Below are 14,217 nucleotides of genomic sequence, written 5' to 3' on the forward strand. Positions count from 1 at the left end.
GTCACTGTACGTCTCTTAAAACATACTCTCAGACTTGTGCAGAAGAAACTCATAAAGTGTCACATTTGAAAAGCCTATTTTAGCGTGAACGCAGACACCAGGCGAGGGTAGCAATTAAGCAATCTCATAACTCAGAATGGTTTTCAGTCAAGCATTCCATGACTTTGACACGTGCACAGGCACACACACACAACACACACACACACACACACACACACACTCCATCCCTGCACCATGACAAAAGCCCCTGCTGAAAAGCCTTCAATTACTCCCGTTGATAAATGTTGCCTTGTGTGTAAGCCTGGCTCCTTCCACTGGGTATAAATATCTAAAATGGGCCTATAAGAGATATGAGGAGATGAGGAGAATAGCACAGCCAGTCCTTCAGACCAAGTGCTTTCATTGGTGTTGATGTCTGAGAGGTCTTTGTGCTTGTGCTTTGTGCTGTTGGCAGGAGGCTGTCCGCTACTTCAATCAGACAACTAAGCAGAAGGAGATGCTGGAGTTTGCCCAAAACTATCTACAGACAGATGACGAGGTAACAAAAGCAACTCACAATACAGACACACACACATGCGCACACACACACACCATTTAATGAATAACCATTTAACTTTCAAAGTGCTTTTTCATCACAGACTCCAACAAACTCATGCCGGTGAATCTGGCTGGTCCAACATAGTTTATGATAACAGAACAAATAGCAACGTTAGCAACTGGGTCATGCCTGTTGCGAGAAAATGGTTTCCATGTCTTCCTAAACTTCCTGTCTCCACAATCCATGTAGAGTCTAAACACCTACAAATTAGCAGTGTGGTAAAAGAAACCACATCAGGGCTTCAAGGGAGGGAATTAAGGCAAGAAGCACTTGTGGCAGAGAAAACTTACTGTAAAGAGGGGGGGAGTGTTTGTTTGTGTGTGTACCAGAGAGAGAGTGAAAAAGAATGTGTGTTGGTGTGTGTGTGTGTGTGTGTGTGTGTGAGTTTCCCCTCTGGGTGTTGTATGTGGCATGCTGACGCTAGGCCAGACGCCTCTGACCACTCCCAGGCCCCCACACAGCTGGAGAGGAGAGCTCTCTCTGTGGGCCCAATCAAGTGGGAGGGGAAGAGGAAGTCTCCTGTCATGACCCGCCTCTCGCACTGCCATTCATGTTTCTGGAAGACCTTCAGTCATTCCACCTTACAGCTTTACATCCTGCAAACATATGGCATACAAGTAGTCGAAGCATTGAAGTGGTCTTTTTGAAAGTTTTATGACATTAAGATTAAAGAGTGTTGGCAGTGCAAACATACTGTCATAAAAAATGTATGATTTATAGTGCTTATATAGCTTGTATCTATACGGTATGAATCCAGAAGAAAAGCAGGATTTGGTAGAGCACGAAGGGTTGGTGTTCAGGGGCTGACCTGTGCTTTTGGTCCACCTGTTGAGCGGCTTATTGGATGTGCTGTGTGCAGGACGTGGTGAGTCCAGAGGAGCAGGTGACTGGACAGGCCTCCCCGCCAGACCAGGAGTTTGAGGGGCTCGGCGACTACGAGGAGTCCTTCCTGGCCGAGTGGTGGCAGGAGCCCCAGACCAAAGGGGACAACGGAGAGACAGAGGACAGAGCAGCCGTGTAGAATGCATATGCACACACACACACACACACACACACACACACACACACACACACACACACACACAGGGATGGGCATATTCTATGTTACAACAGAATATCAAATACCCTTACTTAAAGTGTATCTAAATAAACTACAAATTACAGTTTCCAAGCCACATGTCAAAAGAAAATACTGTATTTTCAAAAATACTACAAACAATGGAGTCACATAGGGGTGGTGTGTGTGTGTGTGGGGGGGGTTATTTGCCATTCAGATCAGATATTGTTAGTCGCCAATGTTTTCATGGTGATGCATTCAGAGCAGGAGGAAAAGAGCAACAACTGACTTATTTATTTGAGTGTCGTAGCTTACTCTAGGGTGTAGTTATTTTGGTGAGAATATTGTTTACATGAAGCCATGGTAATATAGCCAAAAGCAAAAAGACTTACTCAGAAAGCAATGCAGACCTGTAAATGTTGCACGACCAAGTTTTTGAATATTTGCAAAGCTTTGGCCACAATCTTGGACTTATTTTATACAAATGCACACATTTGTGTTCATAAGATTATGGTTATGGTTGTAATGTCCTAGATTCAATAGATTAGGCATTAGATAGGATGACATGCAAAAATGTGAAAAACAGAACTATTAGACATTATTCTTAAAAACACATAAACATAGAACCCCATATGTTCATGAATTTGCACATATAATTTGTACAAAACACTATTTTTGTATTCGAAATACATATTTTTTATATACGGTACATGTATGTGTCATAAATACTGCCCATCCCTGCACACACACACACATACACACACACACACAGATGATGAACTCAAAACAAAACACACACACACACACACACAGAGAACTTCAACATATTTTTGTCCTCAGCTCTCCATCCCCATAGTCCAAGGTCATCTGTGGAGGTCGCTGGACAATGTTATACGTACCTCAGAGACACCCACGCATTCTTTTCCTTTATTTGAGTTCTTCTTCTCCTTTCAGATTAGTTTATGGGTGAGGAATGTCTCCAGTCTGACGCTCTGAAGGCTTGAATGAGTTTTACTGACTCCAAGTTATCACGCAGCACATATGCCAGTTACGCCTGTACAATAATTGAGCCAGCCATTCAGCATATTGCCTGTGTGCCGCTTCAGTAGGTTTTGTCTTCATCATTTGGGACCAGTTGCTCTGAGGATTCAAAAAGGTGTTAATATTTGTGACTTCAGTATGTATGATTTTAATTTAATATTTTAATCATTTGACATGTTATGCTACATTCACTTTTGGGTGCACATCAAGTGAATAGTGTTCCAACTGAAGTGGTCCTTTTGAAAGTTTGAAATGAAATAAAGATTAAAATCGAAATCTGGCTGACACGTACCTTCTATTCATACCTGCCATGTATGTCTCACACAACAATGGTGGTTAATTGAACTGAAATAGCATTTACACTATTGGACGTGTGTTATAATAGTGGAACAGAGTTAACAATAATGAGAACAATATAATAGTACCATTATAGCACAATAAAACATGGACAGGCAGATAAACAGTGCTTTTGGAAGTCTGCAGAAAGCACAAAGTATTACTCCTCTTAAAAAATAGGCCTACTCCAACTATTTGCACAGGCTGTGACAGATGGAATAGTCGAGCTGGCGTAGGGAATGGAGGAAAATAAATGGTCCAAAGAGGCAGAACGATGATTCACAGAAGGAGTGCTCTGAATACTGGTTTTGTTTTGTCCAAGTTTCTTCTATTGACACATTTAATCTGGATTATATATACTTTTACTGTCAAAGGTGGAACATTTTCCCTACAAAACAGATTGTATACTGTGAATACCCAGTAATTGAGATTCATGAGATTTTAGCATGATGTCCCAGATTTGATCGAGATAATAAGCAAAAGGTCTATGATGTGGCCTCACCCCGAGCCAGGGAGCAAGATGAGGTGTGAATAACACCAACCAGTTGTAGAATGGCCATGAAGGCAGTAGGCCTTTGAGACCCATCCCAGGCAAGAGGACAGAGTGATGTGCCTCTGATGTGATCTCTGCCTCTCGTCTCACATCATTACTATGTAGATTAGAACAACCTAAGGTTGCCACATCTGTTTGCATTAGAAGCCTGATTCATTTACATTTAGAGTGTAGGAGGTACTTTGAAACGTTATATACAGTATGACTAGAATTTGAGAAGCTGGTGGTTCAGACCAACACAAGTCTGGAGTTAGTATAGCTGAGGTGAACACTAGCTGCTAAAGCATTCCACGGGGCTAAGGCCGACTCATCACAAGATGGGAGTGTCTAGGTAGCCTACATTAGGATGGAGCAACATCAGCAAGGAAGCGTCAGTCATTGGAACTCTAATCTAAAGTAGCCAGAATCTTGTAAGCAGATAGTAAACCATATACCAATACCCATGCAAATAGAAATACAGACAACTGACAAGGGTATGCGTATTTCATGTCTAAATCTTTATTTTTTCTCTCATTGGTTTCCATTTTACATATATAATCAAGTCCATTCATTCACCTGTCATGGCTGCAAAGTTTAAAAAGGTCATTTTAAAAATCCCCCAGCTAGACAGCTGCCATAGTGGGGGCTTCGTCTTCAAATCTTTGTTTTTTCTTAAACCCAGAAGTTAAAGTCATCACTAAAAACAAAATCAACCAACCCCACCCTTTCAGTGGAACCCCAGGGGTTTAGAACACGCTGTATTGACAGTAGTGCATCGGCCTTAGTGCAAAGAAAATGTCTCCAGAGTCAAATCACCACTCTCCCTCCTTCCCATTTCTCAATATTCACCCACATTCCTGCTCACAGCCCAAACAGCCGACTCCCACACACAGTCTCTCTTTCTCTCACACACACACACACACACACACAGGAGTCAGCTCATTCAGCTGGCCACATCTAGGCTGTGGAGAGTGTGACCCGGGTAAAAAGGACACACACCTCAGACGTGTCCGGACCAGACCTGTCCGCATCACTTGCGCAGCGCTGCACCACAGGCCCTCCCCCCCCCCCCTCGGCGCAATCCGCTCCACGACTCGTGTTGGAACATTTGACGCAGCTGTTTGTTGTGCTGGGTAGGCAGTGTGTTTAGGTGTCTGCACCATGCAGGGGACAGTCGCTTCCATTTTTCTCATTAAAAAAACACCATTAAGTGCTAAAGTACTGTACGGCGTGGGAGTCCACACTTTTCCTGTTGTTTTCTGTTTAAAGCCACATTGGACCATCTAATCTCATTTACAGTGAAAGTCTAAAACAAAGTCTATAGCCAGGGGCTTAATGGGAAACGCATGGCTACAGGTTTATCAACACATATACAAGAGAGCAATGGACCAATGAGGAGAGAGCTGGGAGGATGAATGAGCTGATACTGGTGGTCATTTAATATGAAGAGAGGATGCTTAGAGTGATGTGTAGGGAAAGCAGGAAGGGATAGTATGAGGATGAAGGGGATAGGGATGGATGGACAGATAGATAGATAGATGGATGGATAGATAGAGATGGATAGATAGATAGATAGATAGACAGATAGATACAGTAGATAGATAGATAGATAGATAGATAGATATGATTCATGAGGTAAATGATTAATCCATTTTCTGAAATAAATTGCACCAATATAACATTTTAAAATTCATAGATTATCAACAGATATTCACACGTATCTCACATATATCTTGCAAATGTAGGTATCTACAAGTGCATATGAGTGAGCACACATAGTGCTCTTTGTATGTTGTTTGCATCACAGGAAACATGTTTTCTCTTCTTTGTGTGCTGCTAAAAGCAGAAGTAGTTGTAGCTCAGACTGCTCATTTTTGAAGCCAGAGCCTGCTCCATGATTGGTTAATGCCACCAGAATGGCCACTGTGACTGGTCAATGCCACCAGAATGGCCTCTGTGACTGGTCAATGGCGTCAGCATAGTCCATCATCAACTGCTGGACTGTGGCCCTCTGCTGACAGCACTAACTGGTTACGGTGGCCATACTGAAAGCATTGACTGTTCACGGAACACATTCCCAGGCTTGGTGCAGGTGATACCGTTCCCCAATGCCATGGTGGAGGCAATGGCCGATCACCCCTACACAACCTCAGTAGCTCCCCCTAGTGGAACTAGCCAGTAGTAGCACACGGCCTCAAGCATGTCCAGTTTGAGCTACAACGCCCTCTTGCTAAAAGTCTAAAACTGACAGATCTACAGCACAACATATTACTTAAATGAACATCTATACATAATCAACCTGTGCGTCAACCTTTCCACACAAACATGCACACATACCCTCACACACATTTGCTCTCCCACACACACACACACACACATAAACACTTGACAGTTAATCTAAGGCATTGAGGCCCCTTTAAAATGTTTCATTTTTTGGAACATACAGTGGAAGGAGTATTTTTTCATACTACTGAAGAGTCTAAACGTGGAATGTATCTTCTCTACGGTTCTCAGCATACTGACGTGGTCCCTGCCCTTCAATAAGGTTGTCACCAAAACTGGCAGGAGTGACAAAATTATCCCAAAACCAAAATAATTCAGGACACTGTCCTTCATCTTCTAACCTGATTGCACATGATTTCTCTCTCACACACACACACACTCTCTCACACACACACACACACACACACACACACACACACACACACACACACACACACACACACACACACACACACACACACACACTTTTTGAACTACACCTGGCAGATATGTCAGATATTTTGGAGTTTCTCCAAAAAACTTTCTTTTGCACATGGTCCTGCTAATGGTTAAGTTTGTTTCTTTGGGAAGAGAGGTTTTTGTTTTTCTTCAACCAAAACAACCATGTTGTCATGGTGATCCTCTTTTCTTCTAATTGGTTGCCTAAATGCATGCATTACATCCTCATGTCAGACACAAAATGGCCCTCCCAAACATGGAGAGGAGGACCTCTACGCTCCACGTGAAAACACCCAAAAAGTGCATTCAATCATGCATGTTTTCATGATCAATGTCAAGACTTGGTCCCATGGAGGCTCCTCTGGTCAGCTTCAAGCCAGCTCTCATCATAGGAGCCAGAGACCAAAGGCCCAATGGCATTTGGAAACACTTTTCCAAACATGATATCCGTACGGTTCATCATTAATGCTTTCCTTACTGGAAATTCAGGCTTGGAAGATGCAGAAATGATACAGTGAGGGAATCAATCACACACACACTCTCACTCACTCACTCATAGCTGTCTGCAAATAGCTGTCTCACCCCTTCTCTTTCTGGGAATGACTATCATGTTGTCAATCCGGTGACGGACGGCCACCTGAAGAGACGTGATTGGTTGGAAGATAATGGGAGGAACTGCTCCACTTCCCCGTAAGAGAAGCCATTACAGACAGACGGACAAGAAACCAGGACCAATCAGAGGACGAAAGACTGGAAGCAGAAGAGTCTAGTGTTCTTAAAGGGGTAGGCCAGGGATGGAAGACTTGTTCTTCTCCGAGGTGGAAAGGACGTGGTTATGAGGAAGACGCAGCAGACAGACAGACAGACAGGCCAGTGGATGGCAAACAGAGACGACAGAGAGAGGAAGAGAGGGGTCTTAGGCTCCTCCAGATCTGTGGGAGAGAAGGAGAGTGTAAGAGAGGCAGAAGGAAACGTACCAGTAGTTCAGAACAAGTGGAAACAGTGGAGCTGGAGAGGGAAGACAGCACACAGGGAGGCTGACCTCATGCATCCTACTGCCAGAGTTCATGGCTGCAGATCAGAGAGTAAAAGTCTACCATCTAATGCTATATTTGTCCCAACCATCAACTCGTTTTAAGTGGCAGATGAAATCAGTATTTTGTGACTACAGGCCATGAAGCAAAAACTGTTCCAGAGAGTTCTGACTGATTACATACATGTTTTAAATAAACTATGTTAAGTATTTAAAGCAGTTCTTTTCTTCTGTTGTTCGCTGGAGTACAGGTTTGTGAATAAGTGTCTGTATTGAACGATGAATTGAACCATGAGATGGACAGACTCTGGGTGATTTCAGGGAGTGCTACTGATGCTGGTTGAGGTATGTGTTCTGAGGGTTACTGGACCCATCTATTGCTTCCTGGCATTAGGGGTCGGGGCAAAGAGCTGCTCAATGGCCTGTGAAGCAGTGGAGTCATACCTTCCTCTTCGGATATTCCTTTATCCATCCGGAAAAGAAAGGGAGTGGGGGAGTGGGAAGAGAAGATACAACAATGTCATCAGTAAAGGCAGATCAAATTCATTTGTGCATGAATGATTATTTCATCTGTGTTCTGTATTCGCAGATTTATTGTAGTTTTGTTGGATATAATGGCAGAATGGTGTAGGTAAACATCAGATCAAAATCTGTGCTGTAACACTAGGACACAAATGATTCAATCAAACACACAGATCATATTCAGTTGTGTATTCAACAAATTCTGATAGTGTTTACTACCCATCATGTTTCTCATTTTCCATCTAATCTCAATATGCCATGTCAGTGAAAAACTGTCGGTGAGTCTTTGTTTACTTTTTTGTTTACTACACTCTTAAAATGAATGTGTTGAAAACAACACATCTCTGTGTCCAGATAGCGACAACACAGTGTGTGTTGTTTCCAACACGTTGCTTTTGTTATTTGTTACACAATGTGTTGAAAATAATACTACTTGTGTTGTTTTTATCACTTCTCTGTGTTCAGATAGGGACAACACAACACAGTTGTTTTGAGAAACATTAGTTTTGAGAGTGTACTGTTCATAAAGTGAACAAAGTTCTTGACCTTCTAGGAGGTTTCGATGTGACACACAATCTTGGACTCTGCAATTACTTTACCAGCGTTGAACTGGAAATGTAACAAATGTAGTGTTAATTTAGCATTGTAGCATGTAGCGTTCTTCTATGGTTTTTTAGACATTATCTAATGCTATACTTGTCCCACTGTACATTACAGGGCAGTCTGTCTACTGCTCATCTTCCATAATACATAGCTATAAAGTGCCGATGCTAGCAAGATGACTGCTATGTTAGTGCATGTACTACTATGTATGCTGATGGTTAAGTGTGATCAGTACTAAGGTGGACCCTTAGGGGTGTGTGGGACAGATGGAGTCACTAGTGTGCTGTCTGGGTTAGGGCTGTGCACTTAATCACATCTCAGCGTCAACTGGCATGACTATATAAACAACACTGTCACTGATTATTTTGCCACCTTCCATTTTGCTCTTCAAAATGACCATCTTGTGTTGTAATAGAGTTCTAATTCTCACACCGCTTTCCTTTACAGTGGCAAGCAGTTGTTGTATAGATAATCTTATTTTACATTTATTGCTTTATTTTTTTCAGTTGAATTGTATTCAGAATTTTGTTAAATCCACTGTTGAAAAGTTTTAAGGTTTAGAAAATGGATGTTGTTGGGTCATTGGGTAATTGTGATCACAATATTGACCAAAATAATATGATTTTGAGATTGACATCATCAAGACGCCCTGCAGTTTGGCTGCAAGAATGAGTGACTGACAGTTCACTGGTGCTATGGCAAATGGAGACTAGGCTGTGGAAAACACAAGCAAATAAAAGCCAAACTAAACAAAATGGAATATTCCTCTGAACATGCTCACAAGCATGAGTGCTGCACATTCCAAGCCTGACTGAAACGTTCCGATTACAGGCAGTGTTGACCACCCTACACACTCAGCGCTCCATGCAACACATACTGTACATGTCTCAAAACAGCACTGCTCTGGGTTAGCGCACAGTCTACTGTAGCAATCGAGTGTCAACTGTTCCGATCCCTCTTAAAGGATCTTCAGCAGGATGAATGATTTAGACGTCCATGAGGAGGAGAACTCATCCATTTCACGGCGGGATGTGAAATGGATATTTGAACCGCGGAGAGCAATGAGGGAAGCTACGTTTCTGATGACGGTGTCGGGATACAGAAGCTCTCCATGTGCTTCCACTGCCTGAGGTCCATCACACCACTCTCAGATGAGACCCCACCAGAGATGCACATGGACCCCTGGCCCAGTCACACCCACCAGGGGGCGAGGACCGGGGCGGTTAAAGCAGGCCTGGTTAAGGATGTTCAAGCTGCTTGCATGACTGGTATGAGTATAAGGGAAAGGTCTGCGATTAGGTCTCTGGTGTATTGTTTTGTGGTGTCTGTGGCTTCAATCATTCAGGCTTGTGGTCTTTCCTTGATATCATGCACACATGCACGTCACTGGCCAGGTCAACGGTGTCCTTCAAAACAAACATGCCTTTAGTAGGAAACTGCCTCAAGATTGAAATCAAACGGTTATTCCAGATATTGAACAAATGAATGTGAGTTACTTGCACATTCAGGAAAGATCAAATGTCTGCATCATTGACTTGTCTGTATGGTCGATATGACATTTTGCCCAGTTAAATAGGATTTCATTTGCTAATGGAGGAAAGTTAGAAAAACCAAGCACTGTTTGTTGTTCTACTGAATAGGTAAAAAGCAGCAACTGCACAAATGCATTATTTATTCGAAGAGAACACCACCAAACATGCAGACCTAGAGTGCAGCAGTTAGTCATCTAATGTGGGCCAAAGGGATAAACGACAGATGTTGACGTTTTTTGGGTGCACTAGTAAACAGAACCATACGCTGTATCATGAAAACTGGGACAAATGGTGAAGTTCAAGTGGGTAGTGTTGAGCAAAGTAAGGTAACGTGTATGGATCTGCAGTGTGAGACTGTTAAGGATCACATGCTTGTGTGGGTTCAGAGCAAGAGCCAGAGTTCTAGCCCAGAGGCTGGGACAGAACCTCCAATGAGCATGCACCTCTCAGGTGAGCAGAGGTCAAACGGGAGGGGGAGACTTGAATGTCCTCTGGGGGCTTTCTCCACCATGTTGGGAAAGGTCAATTGCCCAGTTTACTGCATCTGCATGTTTGAGCTGAGCACAAGAGCATGGAGTCTGCCGGTCTTTGCCAGAGTTGGCATGTCCCGCACTGCTGCTTTTCCACACGCACGTCATGGGTCATAGTGCTCCTTCCCCAACTGTGTCAAGTCTGCTTCTTGCTGGTAAACAGACTGAGCATGATCATGTCTGCTGTCTACTGTCCTCATCAGAATACATGGGAGTGAGGCATAATTAAAAGATATTTATACAAATATCTAGTGTTAAACTAACTTATGAAAGACAATCAGCCTCAACAAATGTTTCTCTCCTGTCTCCTCCTCCTGTCTGAAGTGTCCACATTACAGCACTGCCCACAGGTAAGGATCTGCATGACTGGACAGAGCAGTGGAAAAGCAGCGTGTGTGTCATTGACCAGAATGACTAGTCTCCACCTCCGGAGCTGTAGCTCAGGTGTCAGGGGTTCAGGTGTGTGCTGTGTGGGGTAGAGTCGGAGAATGGGGGTGGGGTGGGGGATGGGGGGTCCCGTTGTGGTATCATAGAAGCACACAGGTAGGAGGTAAAAGGCATGCCAGAACAGAGGTCTTACTTAAATCCCCAGCCTGTCCCCCCCAGGACTATAGCTGCCAGGAGAATAGCCCCCGCGATGGAGCCTATGATTATATTGGTACCACTGGGACCTGTGGAGGGAGGGAGCGAGGGAGGAGGGAGGAGGGAGGGAGGAGGGAGGGAGGAGGGAGGAGGGAGGGGGAGGGAGGGAGGGAGGGAGGAGGACAAAACAAAACAACACCACCAAAAACACACATCAGAACACGGCTTCAACACTACACCAATCACCGACACCACCAGCACCAGAAATACCAACACTACTGGAGAGAGAGAGAGAGAGAAAGAGAGAGAGAGAGAAAGAAAGTCAGAGACAGGCAAAACCTGCACAGTGAGAGGTGAGATGCGGAGAGAAAGAGAGAGAGAGAGAAAGTGCAAGGTGAAGAATGTGAGAGCAGTGGCCAGAGGGGGACATGGGAGAGCCAGGGAAAAGAGAGGGAGGGATAAACATGAAAAAGAGGAGTGTGTCAGTACTTCTCTCTCTCTCTTATCCCTCGCCCTGTGGACTGCTCAGGGATAGGCTATAAGAGCCAGACTGTAAAGAGAGCAAGGAGGACACTTTGATGAACAACACACACACACACACACACACACACACACACACACACACACACACACACACACACACACACACACACTCGTACACACATGTACACACAATCACATCAAATCATACATTGTCCACAGACATATCCACATATATGTACATGAACCACATACTGTATACTATATATACATAACTACATTTCACCATCATTAATGTTTTATTTTCTTGCACATTTCTATACAAGACATTGCCATTACATGAAAGCTACTATTTCATACAGTTACTGCAATACTCCCACTGTGGCAGCTGTATCATGCAGAAGAATGGCACTTTAAATTCTACTCAATAACATCACGATAAAAGCAACCAGATCAAAAACACTAAACTGTCTCTGATAAAATATGATGCGAACCTTAAAAGCATTTGGGAAGAAAGAGAGAAAGGAGGACAAGAGGAGAAGAGATGGCTCTCTGATATGAAAGAGAGGGTTGAAGAGAGGGTGAGAGAAGAGAGAAGGGGGAGGGGGGAGGGCTGAGAGCCTAACCTTTCTTATCTGGGCCTGGCGGATTGGTAGGGTCTGGGATGGGGTCAAACACACTGCAGTCCTTCCCTGTGTAGTCTCTATCACAGATGCACTTCACCTCATTACTGCAGGTCTACAGAAGGAGAGAGAGTGTAGTGCTTCAGTTGTATACTGTATGTGTGTTTGTGTTTGTGTTTGTGAGTGTGAGTGTATGTATATGTGTATATGTGTATGTGTGTGTGTGTGTGTGTGTGTGTGTGTGTGTGTGTGTGTGTGTGTGTGTGTGAGTGTGTGTGTGTGTGTGTTTCTGTGTACAGTATGTATGTGTGTGTGTGTGTGTGTGTGTGTGTGTGTGTGTGTGTGTGCGCACATGTGTCTCACCCCGTGGTCAGAGCAGATGTGTCCGTAGTTGGACCCAGAGCAGGTGCTGAGGTTGAATGCGGTCAGTGGGAGGCAGCGTCGCTCCAGGCACATCATGTTGGGCCCGCAGGGCGTCCCGTCCTCCACATAGCCCAGGTCTGACCCGTCCGCTAACACCGCATGCCCTCCACTGGACACACACACACACACACACACACACACACACACACACACACACACACACACACACACACACACACACACACACACACACACACACACAAACACACACAGTTTCAGAATTGATGTGCAAATGTGGTTCACACAACTTGAGGTTCTATATGTGCGCATATGTACCCCTTGTGTAAAGGTCTTAAAACTGAGAGCAGGCAGTACATGTTGAACTGAAATACACACCCACACACACATTACACAATGAGAGACACACACACACACATTACACAATGAGAGACACACACACACAAACTCAAACACAGCACACAGACCAAAGCACAGGTGCGTGGCCTCTTACCGGCAGTCCAGGTACTTGCTCTGGTGGTAGATGGTCAGGCTGGTGACCTCGCCCTGCAGGTCTCCGAACTTGGGCTTCTCTGTCATGTTGGAGCAGAACAGGAAGCCACACAACACATCCCTGTGAGAGAGAGAGGGGGAGAGAGAGAGAGAGAGAGAGGGGGAGAGAGAGAGAGAGAGAGAGAGAGAGAGAGAAAGAGAGAAAGTGGGAGAGAAAGAAGAAAAATCTTTTGTAATTTTGCTGATTGTCACTATTCATGTTTTTTTTCAAATAAAATAAATGATCTAAAAAAAGAAAAGGGGAGAGAGAGAGAACGTATACTGAGGACACTGAAGGAACAGAGTAGTAAATAGAAGAGAAATAGAACAGATGGACTGGTTGAAGGCGTACGGTTTGTTGCACTGCGTCCACCCTTGTCCTCCAGGGCTGCGTCCACAGTTGCCCTTCTCTGTGCCCTCCGCATTCAGCTTCTCATAGCAGAACCGGTCAGCAGCGTCTGGTGAAATCAAACACGCCACATATGACACGTGTGCAGGCACGCCACACACACACACACACACACACACACACACAAACAAAGGCAAACACAAACACCTCATCATCTGATAGAGCACTTCCACTGATACGGCTGCTCTGACAGAGCCCATAAGCCCACTCTAACTTGATCCATCACCAAACCACAGAGCTGCCTATGTAAACCCATCCTCTCTATTTCCTCTCACACACACACACACACACACACACACACACACAAACACACACACACACACACACACACACACCGCGTCGTAAAACCCAATACTTACTGAAGCCCCACAGGCCTCTGCACTGTCCATCTAACGTCCGACAGCGGCCATTATAGCACCGTCCCTATAGACACAGGTCACAGGAGAGAAACTGCACACTTCAAACTGAAACACTACATCTTTTTGATCAATATTCAGATAAGGCCATTAGGATTAAGGGTTTGGTGATTTTGTCTGTATAACGTTAATAATAGATATATGGATAGCTCACCTGGTTGCTGTCACACATGTATCCATCCAACTTGTGCACGTTGTGTGGACACTGTAAGAAGAGAGGGTAGGCCTACTTTAGCGCACAGCTCTAACGGTCATTAACCAGTATACTACAACTCCCATAATGTACACTG

General features: G+C 44.2%; 2 protein-coding genes across 3 annotated transcripts in view; one reads left to right on the plus strand and one right to left on the minus strand.

Annotated features, from left to right (window-relative positions):
• Positions 1–2,953, plus strand: part of p3h4 (prolyl 3-hydroxylase family member 4 (inactive)) — a 6,915-nt gene extending 3,962 nt beyond the window's left edge. Inside the window, exons 5-6 of the mRNA XM_062531010.1 lie at positions 455–538; positions 1,458–2,953. Coding sequence (XP_062386994.1) covers positions 455–538; positions 1,458–1,619 — 246 coding nt within the window. The 3' untranslated portion in view covers positions 1,620–2,953. The remainder of the gene's footprint in view (positions 1–454; positions 539–1,457) is intronic.
• Positions 2,954–5,172: 2,219 nt separating this feature from the next.
• Positions 5,173–14,217, minus strand: part of LOC134077425 (disintegrin and metalloproteinase domain-containing protein 11-like) — a 30,412-nt gene continuing 21,367 nt past the window's right edge. The window contains exons 19-27 of one of the 2 annotated variants that reach the window (XM_062533020.1): positions 14,082–14,132; positions 13,871–13,934; positions 13,455–13,560; positions 13,065–13,184; positions 12,554–12,722; positions 12,194–12,305; positions 11,086–11,176; positions 7,763–7,780; positions 5,173–7,217 (exon numbers count right to left, since the gene is read on the minus strand). In XM_062533020.1, the coding sequence (XP_062389004.1) occupies positions 7,202–7,217; positions 7,763–7,780; positions 11,086–11,176; positions 12,194–12,305; positions 12,554–12,722; positions 13,065–13,184; positions 13,455–13,560; positions 13,871–13,934; positions 14,082–14,132 (747 nt within the window). In that variant the 3' untranslated portion in view covers positions 5,173–7,201. Of the gene's footprint in view, positions 7,781–11,085; positions 11,177–12,193; positions 12,306–12,553; positions 12,723–13,064; positions 13,185–13,454; positions 13,561–13,870; positions 13,935–14,081; positions 14,133–14,217 lie in introns of both variants that reach the window. The other variant, XM_062533019.1, reaches the window with a different exon arrangement.

Source organism: Sardina pilchardus, chromosome 3, assembly GCF_963854185.1.
Source record: "Sardina pilchardus chromosome 3, fSarPil1.1, whole genome shotgun sequence".
NCBI lineage: Eukaryota > Metazoa > Chordata > Actinopteri > Clupeiformes > Clupeidae > Sardina > Sardina pilchardus.